Genomic DNA, 27173 nt, shown 5'->3' with positions numbered 1-27173 from the left:
GCCCCGCCCCTTTCCCTGCCCCATAGCCCCGCCCCCTCGCTCTCCCGCCACCTCCTAGCCCCGCCCACTCCCTCTCTCCCTCCACCTCATTGGCTCCTCCCCTTCCCCCTCCCCTTTGGCTCCGCCCCCTCCTCTCCCCCCCCACCCCCTCCGCCCCGCCCCTTTCCCCGCCGCGTTGCATTGTGGGCGGAAGCGGCGCGCGGCCCCATCCAACATGGCCGCCCCGTGAGCGCTTCCCCCCCCCCCCCCCTCCCCATCCCGCGGCCGCCGCCTCCCCCCCCTCCCCCCCCCCCCGTCCGGTACAACCGGAACCGACGGCCCCGCCCCCCCCTCCCCCCCCCCCCGGTACATCCGGTACCGCCCCCATGGACCGGAACTACCCCGGGGCCGGGTTCGGGGACCCGCTGGGGGCCGGGCCCGGGTGGAGCTACGAGCGCTCGGCCAAGGCCAGGTGAGGGGGGAGGGGATACAGGGGACCGGGTGCGGGGGGGGGGAACCGGTAACAGCGGGGGGGGGAACCGGTAACAGCGGGGGGGGGGGTACCGGTAACAGCGGGGGGGGGGGGGGACCGGTAACAGTGGGTGTTGGTACCGGTTACATTGGGTGTTGGTACCGGTTACATTGGTTACAGGTACCGGTTACATTGGGGGTTGGTACCGGTTACATTGGGGGTTGGTACCGGTTACATTGGGTGTTGGTACCAGTTACATTGGGGGTTGGTACCGGTAACAGGGGGTGTTGGTACCGGTTACATTGGGGGTTGGTACCGGTTACATTGGGGGTTGGTACCGGTTACAGTGGGGGTTGGTACCGGTTACATTGGGGGTTGGTACCGGTTACATTGGGGGTTGGTACCGGTTACATTGGGGGTTGGTACCGGTTACAGTGGGGGTTGGTACCGGTTACATTGGTTACAGGTACCGGTTACATTGGGGGTTGGTACCGGTTACATTGGTTACAGGTACCGGTTACATTGGGGGTTGGTACCGGTTACACTGGTTACAGGTACCGGTTACATTGGGGGTTGGTACCGGTTACACTGGTTACAGGTACCGGTTACATTGGGGGTTGGTACCGGTTACACTGGTTACAGGTACCGGTTACATTGGGGGTTGGTACCGGTTACAGTGGGGGTTGGTACCTGTTACATTGGGGGTTGGTACCGGTTACATTGGGGGTTGGTACCGGTTACATTGGGGGTTGGTACCGGTTACATTGGGGGTTGGTACCTGTTACATTGGGTGTTGGTACCGGTTACATTGGTTACTGGTACCGGTTACAGTGGGTGTTGGTACCGGTTACACTGGGGGTTGGTACCGGTTACATTGGGGGTTGGTACCGGTTACATTGGGGGTTGGTACCGGTTACACTGGGTGTTGGTACCGGTTACATTGGGGGTTGGTACCGGTTACATTGGGGGTTGGTACCAGTTACATTGGGGGTTGGTACCGGTAACAGGGGGTGTTGGTACCGGTTACATTGGGGGTTGGTACCGGTTACACTGGGGGTTGGTACCGGTTACATTGGGTGTTGGTACCAGTTACATTGGGGGTTGGTACCGGTAACAGGGGGTGTTGGTACCGGTTACATTGGGGGTTGGTACCGGTTACATTGGGGGTTGGTACCGGTTACAGTGGGGGTTGGTACCGGTTACATTGGGGGTTGGTACCGGTTACATTGGGGGTTGGTACCGGTTACATTGGGGGTTGGTACCGGTTACAGTGGGGGTTGGTACCGGTTACATTGGTTACAGGTACCGGTTACATTGGGGGTTGGTACCGGTTACATTGGTTACAGGTACCGGTTACATTGGGGGTTGGTACCGGTTACACTGGTTACAGGTACCGGTTACATTGGGGGTTGGTACCGGTTACACTGGTTACAGGTACCGGTTACATTGGGGGTTGGTACCGGTTACACTGGTTACAGGTACCGGTTACATTGGGGGTTGGTACCGGTTACAGTGGGGGTTGGTACCTGTTACATTGGGGGTTGGTACCGGTTACATTGGGGGTTGGTACCGGTTACATTGGGGGTTGGTACCGGTTACATTGGGGGTTGGTACCTGTTACATTGGGTGTTGGTACCGGTTACATTGGTTACTGGTACCGGTTACAGTGGGTGTTGGTACCGGTTACACTGGGGGTTGGTACCGGTTACATTGGGGGTTGGTACCGGTTACATTGGGGGTTGGTACCGGTTACACTGGGTGTTGGTACCGGTTACATTGGGGGTTGGTACCGGTTACATTGGGGGTTGGTACCGGTTACATTGGTTACTGGTACCGGTTACATTGGTTACAGGTACCGGTTACATTGGGGGTTGGTACCGGTTACACTGGTTACAGGTACCGGTTACATTGGGGGTTGGTACCGGTTACACTGGTTACAGGTACCGGTTACATTGGGGGTTGGTACCGGTTACACTGGTTACAGGTACCGGTTACATTGGGGGTTGGTACCGGTTACAGTGGGGGTTGGTACCTGTTACACTGGGGGTTGGTACCGGTTACATTGGGGGTTGGTACCGGTTACATTGGGGGTTGGTACCGGTTACATTGGGGGTTGGTACCGGTTACATTGGTTACTGGTACCGGTTACATTAGGGGTTGGTACCGGTTACATTGGGGGTTGGTACCGGTTACATTGGGGGTTGGTTCCGGTTACAGTGGGGGTTGGTACCGGTTACATTGGGGGTTGGTACCGGTTACATTGGGTGTTGGTACCGGTTACATTGGGGGTTGGTACCGGTAACAGTGGGTGTTGGTACCGGTTACATTGGGGGTTGGTACCGGTTACATTGGTTACTGGTACCGGTTACATTGGGTGTTGGTACCGGTTACATTGGGGGTTGGTACCGGTTACATTGGGGGTTGGTACCGGTTACATTGGGTGTTGGTACCGGTAAGAGTGGGGGTTGGTACCGGTTACACTGGGGGTTGGTACCGGTTACATTGGGGGTTGGTACCGGTTACAGTGGGGGTTGGAACCGGTTACATTGAGGGTCGGTACCGGTTACATTGGGTGTTGGTACCGGTTACATTGGGTGTTGGTACCGGTTACATTGGTTACTGGTACCGGTTACATTGGGGGTTGGTACCGGTTACATTGGGGGTTGGTACCGGTTACATTGGGTGTTGGTACCGGTTACAGTGGGTGTTGGTACCGGTTACATTGAGGGTTGGTACCGGTTACACTGGGGGTTGGTACCGGTTACACTGGGGGTTGGTACCGGTTACATTGGGTGTTGGTACCGGTTACATTGGGGGTTGGTACCGGTTACATTGGTTACTGGTACCGGTTACATTGGGGGTTGGTACCGGTTACATTGGGGGTTGGTACCGGTTACACTGGGTGTTGGTACCGGTTACACTGGGGGTTGGTACCGGTTACATTGGGGGTTGGTACCGGTTACATTGGGGGTTGGTACCGGTTACATTGGGGGTTGGTACCGGTTACATTGGGGGTTGGTACCGGTTACACTGGGTGTTGGTACCGGTAACAGCGGGGGTTGGTACCGGTTACATTGGGGGTTGGTACCGGTTACAGTGGGTGTTCGTACCGGTTACATTGGGGGTTGGTACCGGTTACAGTGGGGGTTGGTACCGGTTACATTGGGGGTTGGTACCGGTTACATTGGTTACTGGTACCGGTTACATTGGTTACTGGTACCGGTTACATTGGGTGTTGGTACCGGTTACATTGGTTACTGGTACCGGTCTCAGTGGGGGTTGGTACCGGTTACATTGGGGTTGGTACCGGTTACATTGGGGGTTGGTACCGGTTACATTGGGGGTTGGTACCGGTTACATTGGGGGTTGGTACCGGTTACATTGGGTGTTGGTACCGGTAACAGTGGGGGTTGGTACCGGTTACAGTGGGGGTTGGTACCGGTTACACTGGGGGTTGGTACCGGTTACATTGGGGGTTGGTACCGGTTACATTGGTTACTGGTACCGGTTACATTGGGGGTTGGTACCGGTTACACTGGGGGTTGGTACCGGTTACATTGGGGGTTGGTACCGGTTACAGTGGGGGTTGGTACCGGTTACAGTGGGTGTTGGTACCGGTTACAGTGGGGGTTGGTACCGGTTACACTGGGGGTTGGTACCGGTTACAGTGGGGGTTGGTACCGGTTACATTGGGGGTTGGTACCGGTTACACTGGGGGTTGGTACCGGTTACATTGGGGGTTGGTACCGGTAACACAGGGGGTGGGTACCGGTTACATTGGTTACTGGTACCGGTAACAGTGGGGGTTGGTACCGGTAACAGCGGGGGGTGGGTACCGGTTACACTGGGGGTTGGTACCGGTTACACTGGGGGTTGGTACCGGTTACATTGGTTACTGGTACCGGTTACAGTGGTTACTGGTACCGGTTACAGTGGGGGTTGGTACCGGTTACAGTGGGTGTTGGTACCGGTTACATTGGGGGTTGGTACCGGTTACAGTGGGGGTTGGTACCGGTTACACTGGGGGTTGGTACCGGTTACATTGGGGGTTGGTACCGGTTACATTGGGGGTTGGTACCGGTTACACTGGGTGCTGTGTACCGGTTACACTGGGTGCTGTGTACCGGTTACATTGGATGTTGGGTACCGGTTACATTGGGTGCTGGGTACTGGTCTATGGGTGGTGAAGTGTTGGGGTGCTGGGTACCGGTTACAATGTGTGCTGGGTACCAGTTGTATTGGGTGCTGAGGACCAGTTCCATTGGGTGTTGGGTACTGGTTACAATGGGTGCTGGGTGCCGTGTACCAGTTACAATGGGTGCTGGGTCCGGTTACAATGTGTGCTGGGTACCGGTTGTATTGGGTGCTGAGGACCTGTTACATTGGGTGCTGGGTACCAGTTACAATGGGTGCTGGTCTATGGGTGGTGCAGTGTTTTGGAGCTGGGTACTGGTTCCATTGGGTGCTGGGTACTGGTTACAATGGGTGCTGGGTGCTGGTTACAATGGGTGCTGGGTACTGGTTACAGTGGGTGCTGGTCTATGGGTGGTGCAGTGTTTTGGAGCTGGGTACTGGTTCCATTGGGTGCTGGGTACTGGTTACAGTGGGTGCTGGGTGCTGGTCTATGGGTGGTGCAGTGTTGTGGTGCTGGGTACCGGTTACAGTGGGTGCGGGGTACTGGTTACAATGGGTGCTGGGTACCGGTTACAATGGGTGCTGGGTACTGGTCTATGGGTGCTGCAGTGTTGGGGTGCTGGGTTCCGGTGCAGGGGGGTCTCCATGCAATGGGTGCTGGGTGCTCCATGTCCTGGGTGCTGGGGTGCAGGGAGCTCATTGCAGCCAGGGCTGGGTGCCATTGGGGTGCTGGGGTCCCATTGCCATTGTGATGGATGGGGGGGTCCCATTGCTATGGGTGGGGGCTCCCATTGCAGTGGATATGGGGGTCCCATTGCTATGAATGGGGGGGTCCCATTGCTATGAATGGGGGGGTCCCATTGCTGTGAATGGGGGGTCCCATTGCTGTGAATGGGGGGGGTCTCATTGCAGTGAATGGGGGGTCCCATTGCTATGAGTGGGGGGCTTCCATTGCTGTGAATGGGGGGGGTCCCATTGCTATGAATGGGGGGGTCCCATTGCTATGAATGGAGGGATCCCATTGCAGTGAATGGAGGGATCCCATTGCAGTGAATGGGGGGTTCCCATTGCAGTGAATGGGGGTTCCCATTGCAGTGAATGGGGGTGTCCCATTGCTATGAATGGGGGGGTCCCATTGCAGTGAATGGGGGGTTCCCATTGCCCTGAAAGGGGGGTCCCATTGCAGTGGATGGGGGTGCCATTGCTCTGAATGTGGGGTCCCATTGCAGTGAATGGGAGATCCCATTGCCCTGAAAGGGGGTTCCCATTGCAGTGAATGGGGGGTTCCCATTGCAGTGAATGGGGGTTCCCATTGCAGTGAATGGGGGTTCCCATTGCAGTGAATGGGGGTTCCCATTGCTGTAATGGGGGGTCCCATTGCAGTGAATGGGGGTTCCCATTGCTATGAATGGGGGATCCCATTGCTATGAATGGGGGGTTCCCATTGCTATGAATGGGGGGGGTCCCATTGGTATGAATTGGGGGGTCCCATTGCTATTAATGGGGCGTCCCCTTGCAGTGAATGGGGGGTCCCATTGCAATGAATGGGGGGGGTCCCATTGCAATGAATGGGGGGGGTCCCATTGCTATGAATGGGGGGGTTCCATTGCTGTGAATGAGGGTTCCCATTGCAATGAATGGGGGGGGTCCCATTGCTATGAATGGGGGGGGGGGTCCCATTGCTGTGATTGGGAGGGTCCCATTGCTATGATTGGGGGGGTCCCATTGCTGTGAATGGGGGGGTCCTGTTGCTGTGAATGGGGGGATCCCATTGCTCTGAAGGGGGGGGTCCCATTGCTCTGAATGGGTGGTCCCATTGCAGTGAATGGGGGGGTCCCATTGCTGTGAATGGGGGGGTCCCATTGCAGTGAATGGGGGTTCCCATTGCAGTTGATAGGGGTTCCCATTGCAGTGAATGGGGGGTTCCCATTGCTCTGAATTGGGGTTCCCATTGCAATGAATGGGGGTTCCCATTGCAGTGAATGGGGGTTCCCATTGGTATGAATTGGGGGGTCCCATTGGTATGAATTGGGGGGTCCCATTGCTCTGAAAGGGGGGTCCCATTGCAGTGAATGGGGGTTCCCATTGCATTGGTTCCCCCCACTCTGACCCTGCCCCTCTTTCCCCCCCATGCAGCCTCGTGTACGGGGGGTCCCGGGCGCCCCACGCGGAGCCGGAGCTGCTCCCCCGGCAGCCATACGGAGCCCCCCACCCACTGCAGGGCTACGGCCCCAACCACCACCCCACAGGTACCTGGATCCCATATCCCCCATCCCCATATTCCTCTGTCCCTTTGCTGTCCAGCTCCCGCTGGCTATGGAGCCAGGGCTGCCCCATGTCCCTATCCCTATATCCCATGTTCTGTGCCCATATCCCATATCCTGGTGTCCCATGTTCCATGTTGGCTTATCCCCTATCCCTGTATCCCATGTTATATAGACCCATATCCGTCCTGTGTCTCATATTCCATGTGCCCTGTTTCCATAGCTCATATCCCTATATCCTATGTGCTATGCTCTCCATTCCTATAATTCCTGTGCTATGCTTGTTACCCATGTTCCATATGCATATGGATATACCTATTGTCCTTATCCCCATACTGTATATCCCATCCTGCATCTTATTATATGCTATATGCCATATAGCATATCCCATATTCCATAGCCTGTATCCCATACTCCACACTTCATATCCCATATTCCCCATACCCAATAGCCGTATCCCACATCCCCATATTCCCGTCTCGCTATATCCGTATTCCATATACCACATACCCTGTAACCTTTGTATCCCATGCCATGTATCCCATATGGCTTGTATCCCATAGTCCATGTATCTAGTGTATTGTACACTATGTGTGTGATGCATTGGATCTCTATATGTTATGTATCCTGTATTCCATATATCCCATATTGTACCCATTGTATTCCATATACTTAGTACTTCATACATTATATTCCACGTGTTTATGCTCATATGGTAGGTGCTTTATGTACACTGTATTTTGCATACTATATGTCATATATAGTTCATAGTTTGTATATGCCATATATTAGATATTCTATATTCCATATACTTCTTATCCCACATCCCTACATTGTTATATCCCATATATCATATATATGCAATATCTAATATTCCATATCCGCTATATCCCGTATTCTGTACCTTACATTTATATGCCTTGTATATTGTGTATTTCATATATGTCATATACCTTACATCCTGTATTCCACATCTCCCATATACTTCATATTCCGTATACCCTATACCCCCCACCCCATGTACCCTCTATTGCATGTATCCCATATTCCATGCTCTATATCCCATATCCCACTCGTGTGTCCTATATATCATCCCTATATATTACATTTGGCTTATATATTATATATTTACCTGTATGTTATGTATCCCAATCCTATATCCTGTATCCCACCCATATGATGCACATCCCATCTCTGTATCTTCTGTTCCCCTTGTGTATATTTCATACCTCATATCCCGTACTCTACATCTCATTTCCTACCCTCATGTTGTATATCTCGTATCCCACGTATCCCATATCCCATATACCCCATGTTCACCCTATATCCTCTATATCCCCTCTATATCCCACATACCCCATACTCACCCTATATTCTCTATATCCCTTCTATGTCCCATATATCCTATATTCATCCTATATCCTCTATATCCCCTTTATATCCCATATACCCCATACTCACCCTATATCTTCTATATCTCCTCTATTCAATATCCCATGTATCCCATATTCACCCTATATCCTGTATATGCTCTCTCTATCCCATATACCCCATATTCACCCTATATTCTCTATATCCCCTCTATATCCCATATACCCCGTATTCACCCTATATCCTCTATATCCCCTCTCTATCCCATATACCCTATATTCACCCTATATCCTCCATATCCCCTCTATATCCCATATACTCCATATTCACCCTATATCCTTTCTATCCCCTCTATCCCATATACCCTATACTTACCCTATATCTTCTATATCTCCTCTATTCAATATCCCATGTATCCCATATTCACCCTATATCCTCTATATCCCCTCTCTATCCCATATACCCCATATTCACCCTATATCCCCTCTCTATCCCCTCTCTATCTCCTCTCTATCCCCTCTCCCCCCCCCTCACCCCATACCCTGTTCCCGCAGGGCTCCCAGGCCTGTTTGAGCCAGGCCTGCACCACGCGGGGGCTGCGGCTCCGGACGCCTCCGTCATGAACCTGATCTCGGCGCTGGAGCCAAGGCCCCAACCGGGTCCGGCTGCATCATCCCTGCTCTCCCAGTTCCGCAGCCCCTCCTGGCAGACTGGTAATGGGGGGGGCAAAGGTCACAGCCTGACCCTGGGGGGGGGGGAAGGTCCCATCCTGACCCTGGGGGGGGGGGGTTCTTGGGGGGGTCCCTGTATCCAGCCATAAGGGGGGGAGGGGTCACATCTAGCCCAGGGTCTGTTGTCCATCCCCCCCCATATCCCCCAATGTCCCTCTCGTATCCCCCAATGGCCCCCATAGCCCCCAATGCCCCCCCTATATCCCCTAATACCCCCATATCCCCCAGGACCCTGTATCCCCCTATGCCCCCCATATACCCCAGGACCCCCATATCCCTCAATGCCCCCCCTTATAGCCCAATGTCACCCCATATACCCCATATCCCCCAATGCCCCCATATCCCCCAATGCCCCCTATATCCCCCAATGCCCCCCCTTATACCCCAATGTCCCCCCCATATACTCCATATCCCCCAATGCCTCCCCTATATCCCCTAATACCCCCATATCCCCCATATACCCCCATATCCCCCAATACCCCCCATATACCCCAATGCCCCCCTTATACCCCCTAATGCCCCCATATCCCTCAATGCCCCCATATCCCCCATTGCCCCCCCGTATACTCCAGTGTCGCCCCTATACCCCATATCCCCCATTGCCCCCCCATATACCCCCATATACCCCAATGTCCCCCCTATACCCCATATCCCCCATTGCCCCCCCCATATACCCCCATATACCCCAATGTCCCCTTTATACCCCCTAATACCCCCATATCCCCCATTGCCCCCCCTTATATCCCCCTATACCCCATATCCCCCATTGCCCCCCCATATACCCCAATGTCCCCCCTATACCCCATATCCCCCATTGCCCCCCCATATACCCCCATATACCCCAATGTCCCCCCCTATACCCCATATCCCCCATTGCCCCCCCCATATACCCCCATATACCCCAATGTCCCCCCTATACCCCATATCCCCCATTGCCCCCCCATATAGCCCCATATACCCCAATGTCCCCCATATACCCCCATATACCCCAATGTCCCCCCCATACCCCATATCCCCCATTGCCCCCCCATATACCCCCATATACCCCAGTATCCCCCCTATACCCCAGTATCCCCCATTCCCCCTCTCTAACCCCTTTCTTTCCCCCCCCCCAGCCATGCACACCCCAGCCCCAGCCGAACTCTTCATCTCCGGCGCCCTCCCCGGCTCCGGCACCTTCCCAGCATCCTCAGCGCTCGGCGCTTACCAACACCCGGCTCCATTCCCGGCACGGAGCTTCCCAGTGAGCTCTGCCCTCAGCCTCCCGGAGCCTCCATTCAGCCCCGGTTCCAACGGGCTCCTGTCCCCCCATGATCCTCTGCTCCACATCAAACCGGCTCAAGCTCCGGTGCCGCCGCCGCCGCCACCTCCACCGCCACCTCCACCGCCTCCACCGCCGGCTCTAGGCTTCGAGCGCTTGGGCACCGCGGTGCTGGGCTCGGCGTTACCGGCACAGAGCCCAGCTTACCGCGGCGCTGCCGGAGCCTCCCAGTTCAACCTGCTGTCGGCGCCGCTGGCGGAGCAGCCGGCTCAGCTCTATAACACCTCCGTGTTCGGCAGCGCCGGCGAGCGCGCGGTGCCGCGCCAGGACAGCGTCATCAAGCACTACCAGCGCCCCGGTGCTGCCCAGGCCCATGGGCTGCAGCATTACCTGAGCTGTGGGGGCAGCTACCAACAGCTCCCCCCGCACCGAGGGGCTCTATCCTGCAGCCCATTGGGGGAGCAGAGCCCGGCCAGCACCGAAGCCTCCCAACAGGCGGCCAAGGGAGCGGCGCCGCGGCCGGAGCCGGCGCAGAGCTACCGACCCATCATCCAATCCCCTGCCTATTCCAGCGGCAACGGCACCGGCTCCGGCACCAACGGCGCCGGCACCAAGTCCAAGAGCTACTCGGCGGCGCGGCAAACACCGCGCTCCACAGCCACCCCCAAGTGCCAAAGCAGCTTCAGCACCAGCACCCCCAAAGCCAGCTCCGTCATCTCCAGCCATTCTCCAGCCTATTCGCCCTTGGCTATGGGGCCGGGTGGGGGTTATGGGGCCAACGCTCCGGCCCCGCAGCCCAGCTCCGGCTTCAGCAGCGCCCAAGGTGGGGACTTGGGGGGCAAAGGCACCGGGTATCCCCCTCCCAGTGCCGGGGGGCAAAGTGGGGGCCCCCCTTGTGTGGGGCAAGGCCAGGCCTTCTCCCCGGAGCAGCTCCAAGCGCTTCCCTATGGGGTGCAGGCGGAAGTGGGCTCCTTATCCTATAGCACCGGGCACTCCCCGGCTGTGCCGGCACCGCTGCCCTATAGCCCTGCTCCCAGCATCCGGCCCCTGCAGTCACCGCCGGCACCGCGGCCACAGAGCGGGACCTCACCGGGGCAATCCCAGAAGTACCTGGGGTCTGTGCTCTCACCTTCCTTTATGGCACCGGGATATGGGGCAGGAGGAGGAGGAGGAGGAGGAGCAGGAACACCGGGAACACCGGGACCGACCCCATCGGCGCTGGAGCGACCTCCGACCTTCGGCAAAGCCGCCGGCAAAGGGGACGCGGAGCTGCTGGGGACGGATCGGAGCGAGGACGAGGACTTCCTGATCCAGCATCTCCTGCAGGCCCCCAGCCCCCCCCCTCCATCGCGGGGGGAGTCCTTGGGGGGGTGCGAGGAGCGCGGCGCCGGCACCAAGAGCATGGGGGGGGGTTATGGCAGCCTGGGCAAGGCGGAGGAGCGGTACCAGCTCCAGAGCGTTATCCGGCCCAACTCCAACCTGGAGGCTCCGGCGGCCTTGGAATTGGCTCTGTTGAAGGAGAAGAAGAAGCCGGAGCGGGGCAAGGATTACCGGAGCGCCGGCGGCTCCGGAGAGGGGCTGGCGGCCACCTCCGTGGTGCACTACGGGCACCAAGCGCCGGCTATGGACTCCTATGGGCAAGAGCTCAAGAAGCCGGGGGGCAAGGAGATGGGGCAGGGCCACGGTTACATGGCCAAGACCCCCGAGCACGGGCGCCTGGTGCCGGAGCCCCCCCCTCTGGAGCCACATGGACTCCTCCTGGAGCCGGCTCCGGAGCTGGGAGCGGTGCAAGTGCCGGGGGGGGCCGCGGGGCTGCTGCCGTCGGTGCTGACCCACACCCAGAGCCAGCTCCATCCCCGCACCAAAGCCCGTTCCCAGCTCGATGTCCACCTCCTGGAGCAGCAGCGGATGCCTCCACCGCCACCACCACCGGCTCCACCGGCACCACCGGCTCCACCGCCGGCCCCACCGGCTGCCCCCTCCCCACAGATGCTCCTGGACGCCCATCACCTGCACCAGGCCCACGTGCGCGGTCAAGGCTTGGAGGCTCCGGCGCCGTTGCCACCGGAGCCTATGGAGGTGCTGCCGGCTCCGCAAGAGATCCAGGACTTCCTAGAGCCTCCGTTGGGGTTGGAGCCTCATCTGGGCCAACCCGGAGGGGTCCAGGGGCCCCCGGGGCACCTGTTGGACCCGGATGGTGGAGCCCCAGCGGTGGCACCGGCACCATTGGAAGCCAAGGACCAGTTTGCCGAAGGGGGGAGCCCGGCCGGGGGCAAGAACCGGTTTGTGCCATTGACTTCCATCTGCTTCCCGGATGCTCTCCTGCAGGATGAGGATAGAGGCTTCTTCCCTGGCATGGAGGACATGTTCGGACCAGCACCTGAGGACTTCCCTAAGGGGACAGAGGAGGAGGAGGAGGAAGGAGCAGGGGGGTTAGAGCCGCGCGGTGAAGGCTTAAAGCCCCCTCCATATGACATGGGGCAGCCTTACCCCCCCTTCTGCCCCACACAAGGGCCTCCGGGTGATGCCTCATCCTTGGCATTGGAGCATCCCAAGCACGAGCTGCCCTCTACGGTCAACACGGAGCCCTTGGGGCTGATCCAAGGCACCGAGAGCACCAAACCCCCCCTGCCCACCCCCCTCTTCTGCTCCTCCAAGCCCAAGAAGCTCCTCAAGACCTCATCCTTCCACCTGCTCCGCAAGCGAGACCCATTCCCGGCCCCAAAGAAAACCTATGCCCAGGAATACGAGTTCCAGGACGACGAGGACAAAGCCGACGTCCCAGCCGACATCCGGCTCAATAGCCGGCGCCTACCGGACCTGCTGCCCGACCTCATCTCCAGCTGCCGCGCTCGGCCCCCCCCGCTCAGCCCCATCCACACCGGGGACCCCTTGGCCTTCCCCCCCCAGCCCCATAGCGGCTCCCACCCCACGGCGCCCAAGAAGAGAGGCAGGAAACCCACCAAGCCCAAGAGGGAAGGGCCCCCCCGGCCCAGGGGGAGGCCCAGGATCAGGCCCCTACCGGAGCCCCCCCCGCCGGCTCCGTCGCCGCTGCCCCATGGGCTCCTCCTGCCCCATCCCGATGCGGCCAAGAGGCCTCGGGGCAGGGGAAGGGGCCGGGGCAGGAAGGGGGGGGAGGAAGGAGGAGATGGGAATGGGATGGAGGCGCTGAAGCCGCTCAAGGTGAGGGGGTAATGGGGGGTGGGGGGTACCCTAATGGTGGCCAAAAGGTGCCGTTGGGGGAGGTGGGGGTGGGTTGGAGGCCGTCGGGGGGAGGATTTGGGGTGATGGATGGAGATATTGGGGTGAACATTGATGGATATGGGGGTGTTGGGGCTTGTTTTGGGGTTCCCTGTGGTCTGTGGTACCCATCGATGTCCAAAGAGCCCCATTGATGGAGATAGAGATGGGTTTGATCCCATCAAGGTGAGGATTTGGGGGTTATGGATGAGATATTGGGGTGTTTGGGCTTGTTTTGGGGTTCCCTGTGGCCTGTGGTACCCATAGATGTTCAAAGATCCCCATTGATGGAGATGGGTTAGAGCCTATCAAGGTGAGGATTTGGGGCTATGGATGAGATATTGGGGTGAACATGGATGGATATGGGGGTGTTTGGGGTTCTTCCTGCTCTGTGGTCCCCATCGATGTCCAAAGACCCCATTGATGCAGATGGGGCTGGGTTGGAGCCCATCAAGACAAGCCCTTGATGGGTCTGGGGATGCTCTTTGGGGTCATCCATGGATGCGCTGGAGCTCCCTGTATCCCTGTATCCCTGTATCCCTGCATCCCTGTATCCCTGTATCCCTCATCCCTGTATCCCTGCATCCCTGTATCCCTGTATCCCTGTATCCCTGCATCCCTGTATCCCTGTATCCCTGTATCCCTGTATCCCTGTATCCCTGTATCCCTGTATCCCTGCATCCCTGCATCCCTGTATCCCTGTATCCCTGTATCCCTGTATCCCTGCATCCCTGCATCCCTGTATCCCTGCATCCCTGTATCCCTGTATCCCTGTATCCCTGTATCCCTGTATCCCTGCATCCCTGTATCCCTGTATCCCTGTATCCCTGCATCCCTGCATCCCTGTATCCCTGCATCCCTGTATCCCTGTATCCCTGCATCCCTGTATCCCTGTATCCCTGCATCCCTGTATCCCTGTATCCCTGTATCCCTGCATCCCTGCATCCCTGTATCCCTGCATCCCTGTATCCCTGCATCCCTGTATCCCTGTATCCCTGTATCCCTGTATCCCTGCATCCCTGTATCCCTGTATCCCTGTATCCCTGCATCCCTGCATCCCTGTATCCCTGCATCCCTGTATCCCTGTATCCCTGCATCCCTGTATCCCTGTATCCCTGCATCCCTGCATCCCTGTATCCCTGTATCCCTGTATCCCTGCATCCCTGTATCCCTGTATCCCTGCATCCCTGTATCCCTGTATCCCTGCATCCCTGTATCCCTGCATCCCTGCATCCCTGTATCCCTGCATCCCTGTATCCCTGCATCCCTGTATCCCTCCATCCCTGCATCCCTGTATCCCTGTATCCCTGCATCCCTGTATCCCTGTATCCCTGCATCCCTGCATCCCTGCATCCCTGTATCCCTGTATCCCTGCATCCCTGCATCCCTGTATCCCTGTATCCCTGTATCCCTGCATCCCTGTATCCTTGTATCCCTGTATCCCTGTATCCCTGCATCCCTGTATCCCTGTATCCCTGCATCCCTGTATCCCTCCATCCCTGCATCCCTGTATCCCTGCATCCCTGTATCCTTGTATCCCTGTATCCCTGTATCCCTGCATCCCTGTATCCCTGTATCCCTGTATCCCTGTATCCCTGCATCCCTGCATCCCTGTATCCCTGTATCCCTGCATCCCTGTATCCCTGCATCCCTGTATCCCTGCATCCCTGCATCCCTGTATCCCTGCATCCCTGTATCCCTGTATCCCTGCATCCCTGTATCCCTGCATCCCTGCATCCCTGTATCCCTGTATCCCTGTATCCCTCCATCCCTGTATCCCTGCATCCCTGTATCCCTGCATCCCTGTATCCCTGTATCCCTGTATCCCTGCATCCCTGTATCCCCGTATCCCTGTATCCCTGTATCCCTGTATCCCTGCATCCCTGTATCCCTGTATCCCTGCATCCCTGTATCCCTCCATCCCTGTATCCCTGCATCCCTGCATCCCTGCATCCCTGTATCCCTGTATCCCTGCATCCCTGTATCCCTGTATCCCTGTATCCCTGCATCCCTGCATCCCTGCATCCCTGTATCCCTGTATCCCTGTATCCCTCATCCCTGTATCCCTGTATCCCTGCATCCCTGCATCCCTGTATCCCTGTATCCCTGTATCCCTGTATCCCTGTATCCCTGTATCCCTGCATCCCTGTATCCCTGTATCCCTGCATCCCTGCATCCCTGTATCCCTGTATCCCTGTATCCCTGTATCCCTGCATCCCTGTATCCCTGCATCCCTGCATCCCTGTATCCCTGTATCCCTGTATCCCTGCATCCCTGTATCCCTGTATCCCTGCATCCCTGCATCCCTGTATCCCTGTATCCCTGTATCCCTGTATCCCTGCATCCCTGCATCCCTGTATCCCTGTATCCCTGTATCCCTCTATCCCTGCATCCCTGTATCCCTGTATCCCTGCATCCCTGTATCCCTGTATCCCTGTATCCCTCATCCCCACATGTCCCCCCATTCCCTCTCCCCAGCTCAAACTGGCCATGCCCAAGGGCTCGGAAGCTCCGTTACCACCGGATGGATCCCTCGGCATTCCCGTTGTGCCGGCTCCGGATCCGGCTCCTGCCGACGCTTCCCAAAGCCGGGAACGCATCAAGCAGAAGATCAAGGAGGTAGAGGAGAAGCAGCCGGAGATGAAGTCAGGATTCATGGCTTCATTCCTGGACTTCCTCAAAGCCGGCAAGCGCCAGGCAGGACCCCCCAGTGCCGCCAGCCCCACCAAGAGCCACCGCGGCTCCACCAGCACCACCAGTGCCACCAGCAGCACCCATCCCTTCGGCATGGGGGGACCCATCCTGGCCGGAAGCCTGGAGGGGCCGGAGGGTGATGGTTTGGTTATGGCATGTCCCAGCCCATGCAAGAGGCTGGATGAGGAGCTCAAGAGGAACCTGGAGACGCTCCCGTCCTTCTCCTCGGATGAGGAGGACTCGGTGAGCAAGAACCAGGACCTACAGAAGAGCATCTCCTCGGCCATCTCGGCCCTATATGATCCCAGTGACCGCAAGGATCCCGAGCCGGCCGGAGCCTGCGCCTCGGAGCCGGCGTCGCCGCGGCACCAAGGTCAGTGATGGGACCTGGAGGGGTCCATTGGGAGTCAGTGGGAGCTATAGGGAACAATGGGAGCCGTAGGGGTCAATGGGAGCTATAGGGATCCGTGGCAGCCAGTGGGAGCCGTAGGATCCATTGAGAGCCAGTGGGATCCATAGGGGTCAATGGGAACTATAAGGATCCATGGCAGCCAGTGGGAGCCATAGGGATCCATGGCAGCCAGTGGGAGCTGTAGGGGTCAATGGGAGGTATAGGGATCCATGGCAGCCGGTGGGAACCATATGGGTCCATGGGAGCTATAGGGATCCATGGCAGCCAGTGGGAGGCATAGGGGTCAATGGCAGCCATTAGGAGCCATAGGGAGCAATGGGAGCTACAGGGACACACAAGGATCCCGAGCCGGCCAGAGCCTGCGCCTCGGAGCCGGCGTCGCCGCAGCACCAAGGTCAGTGATGGGACCTGGAGGGGTCCATTGGGAGCTATAGGGGTCCATGGCAGCCAGTGGGAGCTATAGGATCCATTGAGAGCCAGTGGGAGCCATAGGGGTCAATGGGAGCCATAGGGATCCATGGCAGCTATTGAGTGCCATAGGGATCCATGGCAGCCAGTGGGAGCCATATGGGTCATTGGGAGCTATAGGGATCCATGGCAGCCAATGGGAGCCATAGGGGTCCATTGGGAGCCAGTGGGAGCCGTAGGGGTCAATGGGAGATATAGGGATCCATGGCAGCCAGTGGGAGCTATAGGGCTCAGTGGGACCTGTAGGGATCCATGGCAGCCAGTGGGAACCGTATGGGTCAATGGCAGCCATTGGGAGCCATAGGGATCCGTGACAGCCATTGGGAGCCATAGGGGTCAATGGCAGCGTTGGGAGCCATAAGGTTAAATGGGAGTCATAGGGACCAATAGGTGCCATAGAGAGCAATGGGAGTCATTGAGATCAGTGGAAGCCATAGGGAGCAATGGGAGTCATAGTGGCCAATGGAAGCCATAGGGACCAATGGGAACCATAGGGATCAATGGGATCCATAAGGATCAATGTGAGCTATAGGGGCCAATGGGAGCCATAGGGATCAATGTGAGCCATAGGGTCCAATGGGAGCCGTAGGGACCAACGGGAGCCATAGGGATCAATGGGAACCATAAGGGTCAATGGGATCCATATGGGTCAATGGCAGCCATAGGGACCAATGGAAGTCATAGGGACCAACGGGAGCCATAGGGATCAATGGGAGCCATAGGTACCAACAGGAACCATAGGGACCAATGGGAACCATAGGGTCCAATGGGAGCCATAGGGACCAACAGGAACCATAAGGATCAATGGGAACCATAGGTACCAACAGGAACCATAGGTACCAATGCCCCCCCTGTGCCCACCCCCTAACCCCCTTTCTCTCTCTCTCTCCCCAGACCTCCCCCCCCCCTCAGACCCCCCCCTGAGCCCCCCAGCTCCAGACCCCCCCCAGCCCAGCGCCCCCCTGACCCCCCCCGCCCCCCCCACAGCCTCCCCGGCGGGGGGGGGGGCAGCGGTGGTGCCATCACCAGGGGGGGGCCCCGGGGCTGGGGCAGGGGGGGGGTCCCCGGAGGAGGCTCAGGACCCGCGGGCTCTGCACCTGGCCCAGAAGCAGGATGCGGCCGCAGTGTGCGGGGACACCGACGAGGAGCAGGACGGGAGTGGGGGGGAGGGGATCTACCGAGAGCGGGATGAGTTCGTGGTGCGGGTGGAGGATGTGGCGGCGCTGAGGGTGAGGAGGGAATGGGATGGGATCAATGGGATGGGGATGGGGATGGGGATGGGGATGGGATGGGATGGGATCAATGGGATGGGATCAATGGGATGGGATGGGGATGGGGATGGGATGGGATGGGATGGGGATGGGATGGGGATGGGATGGGGATGGGATGGGATGGGATGGGGATGGGATGGGATGGGGATGGGGATGGGATGGGATGGGATGGGGATGGGATGGGATGGGATGGGATGGGGATGAGGATGGGGATGGGATGGGGATGGGATGGGATGGGATGGGATGGGATGGGGATGGGATGGGATGGGATGGGGATGGGATGGGATGGGATGGGGATGGGATGGGATGGGGATGGGATGGGGATGGGATGGGATGGGATGGGATGGGATGGGATGGGGATGGGATGGGGATGGGGATGGGATGGGGATGGGATGGGATGGGATGGGATGGGGATGGGATGGGATGGGATGGATGGGATGGGATGGATGGGATGGGATGGGGATGGGATGGGATGGGGATGGGATGGGATCAATGGGATGGGATGGGATCAATGGGATGGGATGGGATCAATGGGATGGGATGGGAATGGGGATGGGATGGGATGGGATGGGATGGGATGGGATGGGATGGGGATGGGATGGGGATGGGGATGGGATGGGATGGGATGGGGATGGGATGGGGATGGGGATGGGATGGGGATGGGATGGGATGGGATGGGATGGGGATGGGATGGGATGGGATGGATGGGATGGGATGGATGGGATGGGATGGGATGGGATGGGATGGGATGGGGATGGGATGGGATCAATGGGATGGGATGGGATGGGATGGGAATGGGGATGGGATGGGATGGGATGGGATGGGATGGGGATGGGATGGGATGGGGATGGGATGGGATGCAATGGATGCAAATGGGAATGGATGGATGGGGATGGGAATGGGAATGGATGGGTATGGGTGAGGATGGATGGGAATGGAAGGGAATGGGTGGGGATGGGTGAGGATGGATGGGAATGAGTGGGAATGTATGGGTATGTGGCTGGGAATGGATGGGAATGGGGGTGGGAATGGCTGGGAGGCTGTGGGGTGTCTGTAGGGTGCTAAGGGTCTCTATGGGTGTCTGTGGGCTCTCTATAGGTGTCCATGGGCTCTGTATGGGTCTCTATGGGCTCTCTATGGGTCTCTATGGGTCTCTATGGGTCTCTATGTGTCTCTATGGGTCTCTATGGTTCCCAACATGCCCCCCCCGCTGCCCCCAGCTGGCGCTGCAGACAGGCCGGGAGCCCCCCCCGATCTGGCGCGTGCAGAAAGCTCTGCTGCAGAAATTCACCCCTGAGATCAAGGACGGACAGAGGCAGTTCTGTGCCACCAGCAACGTGAGCCACACACACCATGGGGACACCCCATAACACACACACCCCATAGGGACACCCCATAACACACACACACCATGGGGACACCCCATAACACACACACCCCATAGGGACACCCCATAACACACACACACCATGGGGACACTGACACCTCATAACACACACACACCATGGGGACACCTCATAACACAGACATCCCATGGGGACACCCCAAAACAGGGACACCCCATAGGGACACCCCATAACACAGACATCCCATGGGGACACAGACACCCCATAGGGACACCCTATAACAGTGACACCCCTATAGGGTCACCCCCATAACACGGACATCCCATAGGGACACCCCATAACGGGCATCCCATAACAGTGACACCCCCATAGGGACACCCCCATAACAGCGACACCCCATAGGGACACCCTGAAACAGGGACATCCCATAACAGGGACATCCCATAGGGACACCCCAAAACAGGGACATCCCATAATAGGGACACCCCATAACAGGGACATCCCCATAGGAGCACCCTGAAACAGGGACAACCCATAACAGGGACACTCCCATAACAGGGACATCCCCATAACAGGGACACCCCATAAGACGGACACCCCATAGTGACACCCCAAAACAGGGACATCCCCATAACAGGGACATCCCATAGGAACACCCTGAAACAGGGACACCCCATAACAGGGACATCCCCATAACAGGGACACCCTATAAGAGGGACACCCCATAACAGGGACATCCCATAGGGACACCCTGAAACAGGGACACCCCATAACAGGGACATCCCCATAACAGGGACACCCTATAAGAGGGACACCCCATAACAGGAACATCCTATAGGGACACCCTGAAACAGGGACATCCCTTAACAGGGACACCCCATAACAGGGGCATCCCATAAAAGGGATATCCCCATAATAGGGTCACCCCAATAACAGCGACACCCTCATAGGTACACCCCTGTAACAGGGGAAACCCCCACAGAGACACCCCTATAGGGATACCCCCATAAGGACACCCCCTAGGACACCCCCATAACAACAACACCCCAATAACACCAGCACCCCATAACAGGGATCCCCCCAAACAGAGACCCCCCCAATAGAGACCCCCCACAGTGGGACCCCCCCAATCACAACTCCTTGGGGGGGGGGGGAGGGTTTTGATGCTCCATAGGGTGTCAGTATTGGGGTGCCCCTGACCCCCCATGTCCCCCCCCCAGTACCTGGGTTACTTCGGGGATGCCAAGCACAGATACCAGCGACTGTACGTCAAGTTCCTGGAGAACATCAACAAGAAGGATTATGTGCGAGTGTGTTCCCGGAAACCCTGGCACCGACCCCAGGCGGGAAGGTGGGAATGGGATCAATGGGATGGGATGGGATGGGGATGGGGATGGGATGGGGATGGGGTGGGAATGGGGTGGGGATGAGGATGGGATGGGGATGGGGATGGGATGGGGATGGGATGGGATGGGGATGGGGATGGGATGGGATGGGATGGGATGGGGATGGGATGGGATGGGATGGGATGGGATGGGGATGGGATGGGGATGGGATGGGATGGGATGGGATGGGATGGGATGGGGATGGGATGGGGATGGGATGGGGATGGGAATGGGGATGGGGATGGGATGGGATGGGGATGGGATGGGGATGGGATGGGGATGGGATGGGATGGGGATGGGATGGGGATGGGATGGGATGGGGATGGGATGGGATGGGATGGGATGGGGATGGGGATGGGGATGGGATGGGGATGGGATGGGATGGGATGGGATGGGGATGGGATGGGATGGGATGGGGATGGGATGGGATGGGATGGGATGGGGATGGGATGGGATGGGATGGGGATGGGATGGGGATGGGATGGGGATGGGAATGGGGTGGGATGGGATGGGATCAATGGGAATGGGATGGGGATGGGGATGGGGTGGGATGGGGTGGGATGGGATGGGGATGGGATGGGGATGGGATGGGATGGGGGTGGGATGGGATGGGGTGGGGATGGGATGGGATGGGGATGGGGATGGGGTGGGGATGGGATGGGAATGGGATGGGATGGGATGGGATGGGGATGGGGATGGGATGGGGATGGGATAGGGATGGGGTGGGATGGGGATGGGATGGGATGGGATGGGATGGGATGGGATGGGATGGGGATGGGGATGGGATGGGATGGGGATGGGGATGGGATGGGATGGGATGGGATGGGGATGGGATGGGGATGGGGATGGGATGGGATGGGATGGGATGGGGATGGGATGGGGATGGGGATGGGATGGGATGGGGATGGGAATGGGATGGGATGGGATGGGATGGGGATGGGATGGGGATGGGGATGGGGATGGGGATGGGATGGGGATGGGGATGGGATGGGGATGGGGATGGGATGGGGATGGGATGGGGATGGGGATGGGATGGGGATGGGATGGGATGGGGATGGGATGGGGATGGGGATGGGATGGGATGGGGATGGGATGGGATGGGGATGGGAATGGGAATGGGAATGGCAACAGGAATGGGGATGGGAATGGGAACGGGAATGGCAACGGGAATGGGAATGGGATGGGGATGGGAATGGGATGGGGATGGGGTGGGAATGGGAACGGGATGTGTGGGATATATGGGGTATAGGGTATGGGTAGGGGAATGGGAATGGGATTGAGATGGGTGGATAATGGGATGGATGGGGTATGGGGTATATGGGCGATGGGAATTGACTAGGGATGGGAAGGATGGATAGTGGGATGGATGGTGTATGGGAATGGGGATGGGATGGATGGATAATGGCATGTATGGGGTGTATGGGCTAAGTGTCCCCCACCCCCATCACCCCTCCCTCTGGGGGGCACCATTGCCTGTCCTGGGTGGGGGGGGGGGGGTGTCTCCATCCCCCCCCTTATCCAGATTGGATTCAGGGCCCCCCCCTTTTAACCCCCCCTTTTTTCTCCCCCCCCCCCCAGGCGCCAGCCCCACCCCAAACCCAACACCCCCAAACCTCCCCCCACCCCCAAATCCGACCCCCCCGAGAAGCCTCCTCCCCCTCCCCCCCCCCGGGCCGAGCGCCCCCCCAAAGCCGAGCCCATCCCCCCCCCCCGCCCCCCCGCGCCGGCCGCGGGGGGGGCCCCCCCCAAGGCTCCTCCCCCCCCCCCACCTCCCCAAGCCCCCCCCAAGGCCAAGGCCCCCAAAGGGCCCAAGGTGAAGGCTGAGCCCCCCCCCAAGAAGAGGAAGAAGTGGCTGAAGGAGGCGGCCACGTCCTCGGAGTCTGAGTCCAGCCCCGACCCCCAGAGTGAGGAGGGTGAGGAAGGGGGGGGGGGACCCCAAAATGGGGGGGGGGGGAAGGGGGGACTATGGGGGTGATGATGGGGAGGGTGGAATATGGGGGTAAAGGGGGGAGATGGGGGGGAAGGGGGGGACCATGGGGATGCTAATGGGGAGGGTGGGATATGGGGGGGTTCAAAAGTGGGGGGGTCAAAAGTCGGATATGGGGGGGAAATGGGGGGGGAAGGAGGGGATCATGATGGTAAAAGGGGGGGACCATGGGGATGCTGATGGGGAGGGTGGGATATGGGGGGGGGGGGTCGGTAATGGGGGGGGAAAAGGGGGGTTATGGGGTGGTCTTGAGGATGTTGGGGGGGGAGCCCCCATATATGCGGTAGGGGGTCAGAAATGGGGGTGTTTGGGGGGGGAAGGAGGGGACCATGATGGAAAAAGGGGGGGACCATAGGGATGCTGATGGATATGGGAGGGGGGGTTGGAAATGGGGGGGGTTGGGGGGGGAAAAGGGGGTTATGGGGGGGTCTTGAGGATGTTGGGGGGGAGCCCCCATATATGGGATAGGGGTCAGAAATGGGGGGGTTTGGGGGGGAAATGGGGGGGGAAGGAGGGAACCATGGGGAGGGTCGAATATGGGGGGGGGTTGGAAATGGGGTGGGAATGGGGGGCAATAGGGAGGTTATGGGGGGGCCTTGAGGATGCTGGGGGGGAGCCCCCATATATGGGGGGGGTCGGAAATGGGGTTTGGGGGTTCTGAGGCTTTATTGAGGAGGGGGCGGGGCTTGGGGGAAGGGGCGTGGCCTCCGTTTAAAGGGGAGTCCTCTGTGGGCGGGGCTTAGGGTTGTGGGCGGAGCCCCCTCTTAAAGCGGCAACGACGCTTCCCATTGGCTCCCATGGGGAGCCGCTCTTTATCAATGAGAAGGGGCGTGGCTCTCTCTTAAAGGGGCAATGCCCCCTTTGTGTTGCCCTTATGGGGGGGGGGATTCTCTTTGCTATGAGCGGGGTCAATGGAAGGGCTTGGGAAGGGGCAGGTCTTGCCCTTAAAGGGGCCATAACCCCCCCCCCCATTGCACAGAGCGGGCCCCCCCCGGGCGGGTGCTGAACACAAGGGCCATGAAGGAGATGTACCGCAGCTATGTGGAGATGCTGGTGAGCACTGCGCTGGACCCCGACATGATCCAGGCGCTGGAGGACACCAATGGTGAGACCCCCCCCAAACCCCCCCCCCACACACCCCATAGACCCCCCCATAACCCCCCCTTTGTACCCCACAGATGAGCTCTATCTGCCCCCCATGCGCAAGATCGATGGGATCCTCAATGACCACAAGAAGAAGGTTCTCAAGAGGGTGACACTCAACCCCTCCCTGCAGGTGGGGCCGGGGGGGGCTATGGGGCTGGGGGGGTCTGTGGGGCTTAGAGGGTCTATGGGGCTGGAGGGCTCTGTGGGGTTGGGGGGGGGCTGGGGGGTTGGGGGGGGTCTATGAGGTTGGGAGGCTCTATGGGGTTGGGGTTCTCTATGGGGTTGGGGGGTCTATGAGGTTGGGAGGTCTATGAGGTTGGGGGGTTCTATGGGGCTGGTGGGGCCTGTGGGGCTTAGAGCGTCTATGGGGCTGGGGGCCTTTATGAGGATGACAGGCTCTATGGAGCTTGGAGGGTCTATGGGGTTGGATGGCTCTATGGAGCTGGGGGTGTTCTATGGGACTTGGGGGCTCTATGAGGTTGATGGGCTCTATGGGGCTTGGAGGGTCTGTGGGGTTGGGGTCTCTATGGGGTTGGGGTCTCTATGGGGTTGGGGGGCTCTGTGGGGTTGAGGGGGTCTATGAGGTTGGTGGGCTCTATGGGGCCTGGAGGGTCTATGGGGTTGGATGGCTCTATGGGGTTTGGGGCTCTATGATATTGGGGGCCTCTATGGGGTTGGGGAGGTCTATGGTGTTAGGGGTCTCTATGGGGCTGGGCATGGGTGACCCCCTTCACGGCTGGGTTGACTCCATGCTGCAGCCCTGCCAGGGTCCCCCCCAGTGTCCCCATAGCCCAATGATGAGGTCCCATTCCCCCCCCTGTCATTCCCCCTCCCGGCCTGCAGGAGGCGCTGCACACGTTCCCACAGCTGCAGGCAGAGCCAGGGGAGGCTCTCGTGAGGCTGCGCCCGGGGGGGGACCCCTACAACAGGAAAACCCTCAGCAAGGTCAAGCGCAGCGCGGCCAAGCCCCAGGTATGGGCCCTATGGGGCTCTATTGGGGTCTATGGGGCTCTATGGGGCTCTATGGGGCTCTATGGGGCTCTATGGGGGCTCTATGGGGCTCTATGGGGGGTCTATGGGGCTCTATGGGGCTCTATGGGGGTCTTTGGGGCTCTATGGGGCTCTATGGGGGGTCTATGGGGCTCTATGGGGGTCTATGGGGCTCTATGGGGCTCTATGGGGGTCTATGAGGCTCTATGGGGCTCTATGGGGCTCTATGGGGTTCTATGGGGGTCTATGGGGCTCTATGGGGGTCTATGGGGGGCTCTGTGTGCTCTGGGGCTGGTTCTGAGCCCCTGTTGTGTCCCCCCCTGCAGGAGTTCAAGGTGGAGGTGGACAAATCCTTCCTGTGCACCCTGTACCACTCCCTGCACCACTACAAGTACCACACGTTCCTGCGCTGCAAGGACGAGGTGAGGACCCCCCCATGGCTGCCCCATAGACCCCTATGGGGGTACCCATCCCCTTGGGGGTCGTCATGGAGACCGCATCCATTGCATTGGTGATGGTCACCTTCCTTCCCATTGCAGCTGGGTGCTCATCCCCTGCATGGTGCCCATCTCCATCCCTTCCTTCCCATCCTCTTCATGGTGCCCATCTCCATCCCTTCCTTCCCATCCTATACATGGTGCCCATCTCCATCCCTTCCTTCCCATCCTATACATGGTGCCCATCTCCATCCCTTCCTTCCCATCCTATACATGGTGCCCATCTCCATCCCTTCCTTCCCATCCTATACATGGTGCCCATCTCCATCCCTTCCTTCCCATCCTATACATGGTGCCCATCTCCATCCCTTCCATCCCATCCCCTTCATGGTGCCCATCTCCATCCCTTCCCTCCCATCCCCTGCATGGTTCCCATCTCCATCCCTTCCATCCCATCCCCTGCATGGTGCCCATCTCCATCCCTTCCTTCCCATCCCTTGGTGCTGTCCATCGTGGTTCCCATCACCAACACTATGGCCACCTCCATGGCCTTGAAGATCCCATCCCCTTCATGGTTCCCAGCTCCATCCTTCCCATCCCATCCCCTTCATTGCACTCCCCATGGTGCTGCCCATGGGTGCTGTCCATGGTGCTGTCAATGGATGCTGCCTATGGCGCTGTCCATGGTGCTACCCATGGGTGCTCTCCATGGTGCTGTCCATGGGTGCTACTCATGGGTGCTACCTATGGGTGCTACACATGGGTGCTCTCTATAGCATTGTCCATGGGTGCTCTCCATGGTGCTGTCCATTGGCACTGTCAATGGATGCTTCCTATGGTGCTGTCCATGGTGCTGTCCATGGGTGCTCTCTATGGCATTGTCCATGGGTGCTGTCCATGGCGCTCTCCATGGGTGCTCCCTATGGTGCTGCCCATGGGTGCCATCAGTGACACTTCCCATGGGTGCTCTCCATGAAGCTCTCCATGGTGCTGTCCATGGGTGCTCTCCATGGGTGCTCTCTATGGCATTGTCCATGGGTGCTGTCCATGGCGCTCTCCATGGTGCTCCCCAATGGTTGTTCCCCAATGGGTGCTCCCCAATGGGTGCTCCCCAGTGGGTGCTCCCTATGGTGCTGTCCATGGGTGCCCTCAATGACTCTGCCCATGGTTGCTCCCCAATGGCTGCTCCCTATGGGTGCCACCCCTCACTGTGTGTCCCCCCCATTGCAGACGACAGCGATCGAGGGCCGTGCCGAGGACCTTGGCCAGGAGGAGGTGGTTCAGCTCTGCATGGGCAACCAGGCCTGGCTCGAGCGCCTCTTCCACTCCTTCAGCGAGCTCCTGGCCCAGGCTCGCGCCTCCTGCGCCTGAGGACCCCCCCGTGGGGGGGGGACATGGACTCATCCATGGGACCCCCCCCCCCTTGCCATGGACACGGGCGCAACCAACTCGGAGGGAGAGACTCAACCAGGATGGGGGGCGAGCGATGGGGACATGGACACAACCATGGGGACACCCCCCCCCCCCCCCCCCATGATGGGGACACCCCCTCGATGGATGGGGACACCCAACTGGGATAGGGACC

The 27173-nt window shown here is 58.8% G+C and overlaps 1 protein-coding gene across 1 annotated transcript; it reads left to right on the top strand.

The window, feature by feature from the left end:
- Nucleotides 1-346: 346 nt before the first annotated feature.
- On the top strand, nucleotides 347-27107 carry PRR12 (proline rich 12). Its single transcript, XM_034072358.1, has 14 exons — nucleotides 347-451; nucleotides 6722-6834; nucleotides 8775-8933; nucleotides 10067-13395; nucleotides 15931-16519; nucleotides 18056-18255; nucleotides 19518-19634; nucleotides 20864-20994; nucleotides 22607-22941; nucleotides 23995-24120; nucleotides 24194-24291; nucleotides 25005-25133; nucleotides 25478-25573; nucleotides 26819-27107. Exons 1-14 carry the CDS (start codon nucleotides 366-368, stop codon nucleotides 26957-26959), a joined length of 5649 nt encoding a protein of 1882 aa, XP_033928249.1. The 5' UTR covers nucleotides 347-365; the 3' UTR covers nucleotides 26960-27107.
- The last annotated feature ends 66 nt before the right edge of the window (nucleotides 27108-27173 follow it).

The sequence above is a fragment of the Melopsittacus undulatus genome, chromosome 27 (genome assembly GCF_012275295.1).
Source record: "Melopsittacus undulatus isolate bMelUnd1 chromosome 27, bMelUnd1.mat.Z, whole genome shotgun sequence".
Taxonomy (NCBI): domain Eukaryota; kingdom Metazoa; phylum Chordata; class Aves; order Psittaciformes; family Psittaculidae; genus Melopsittacus; species Melopsittacus undulatus.
The sequence above is the reverse complement of the archived record's forward strand: the minus strand, read 5'-3'. Positions and strand labels throughout refer to the sequence as shown.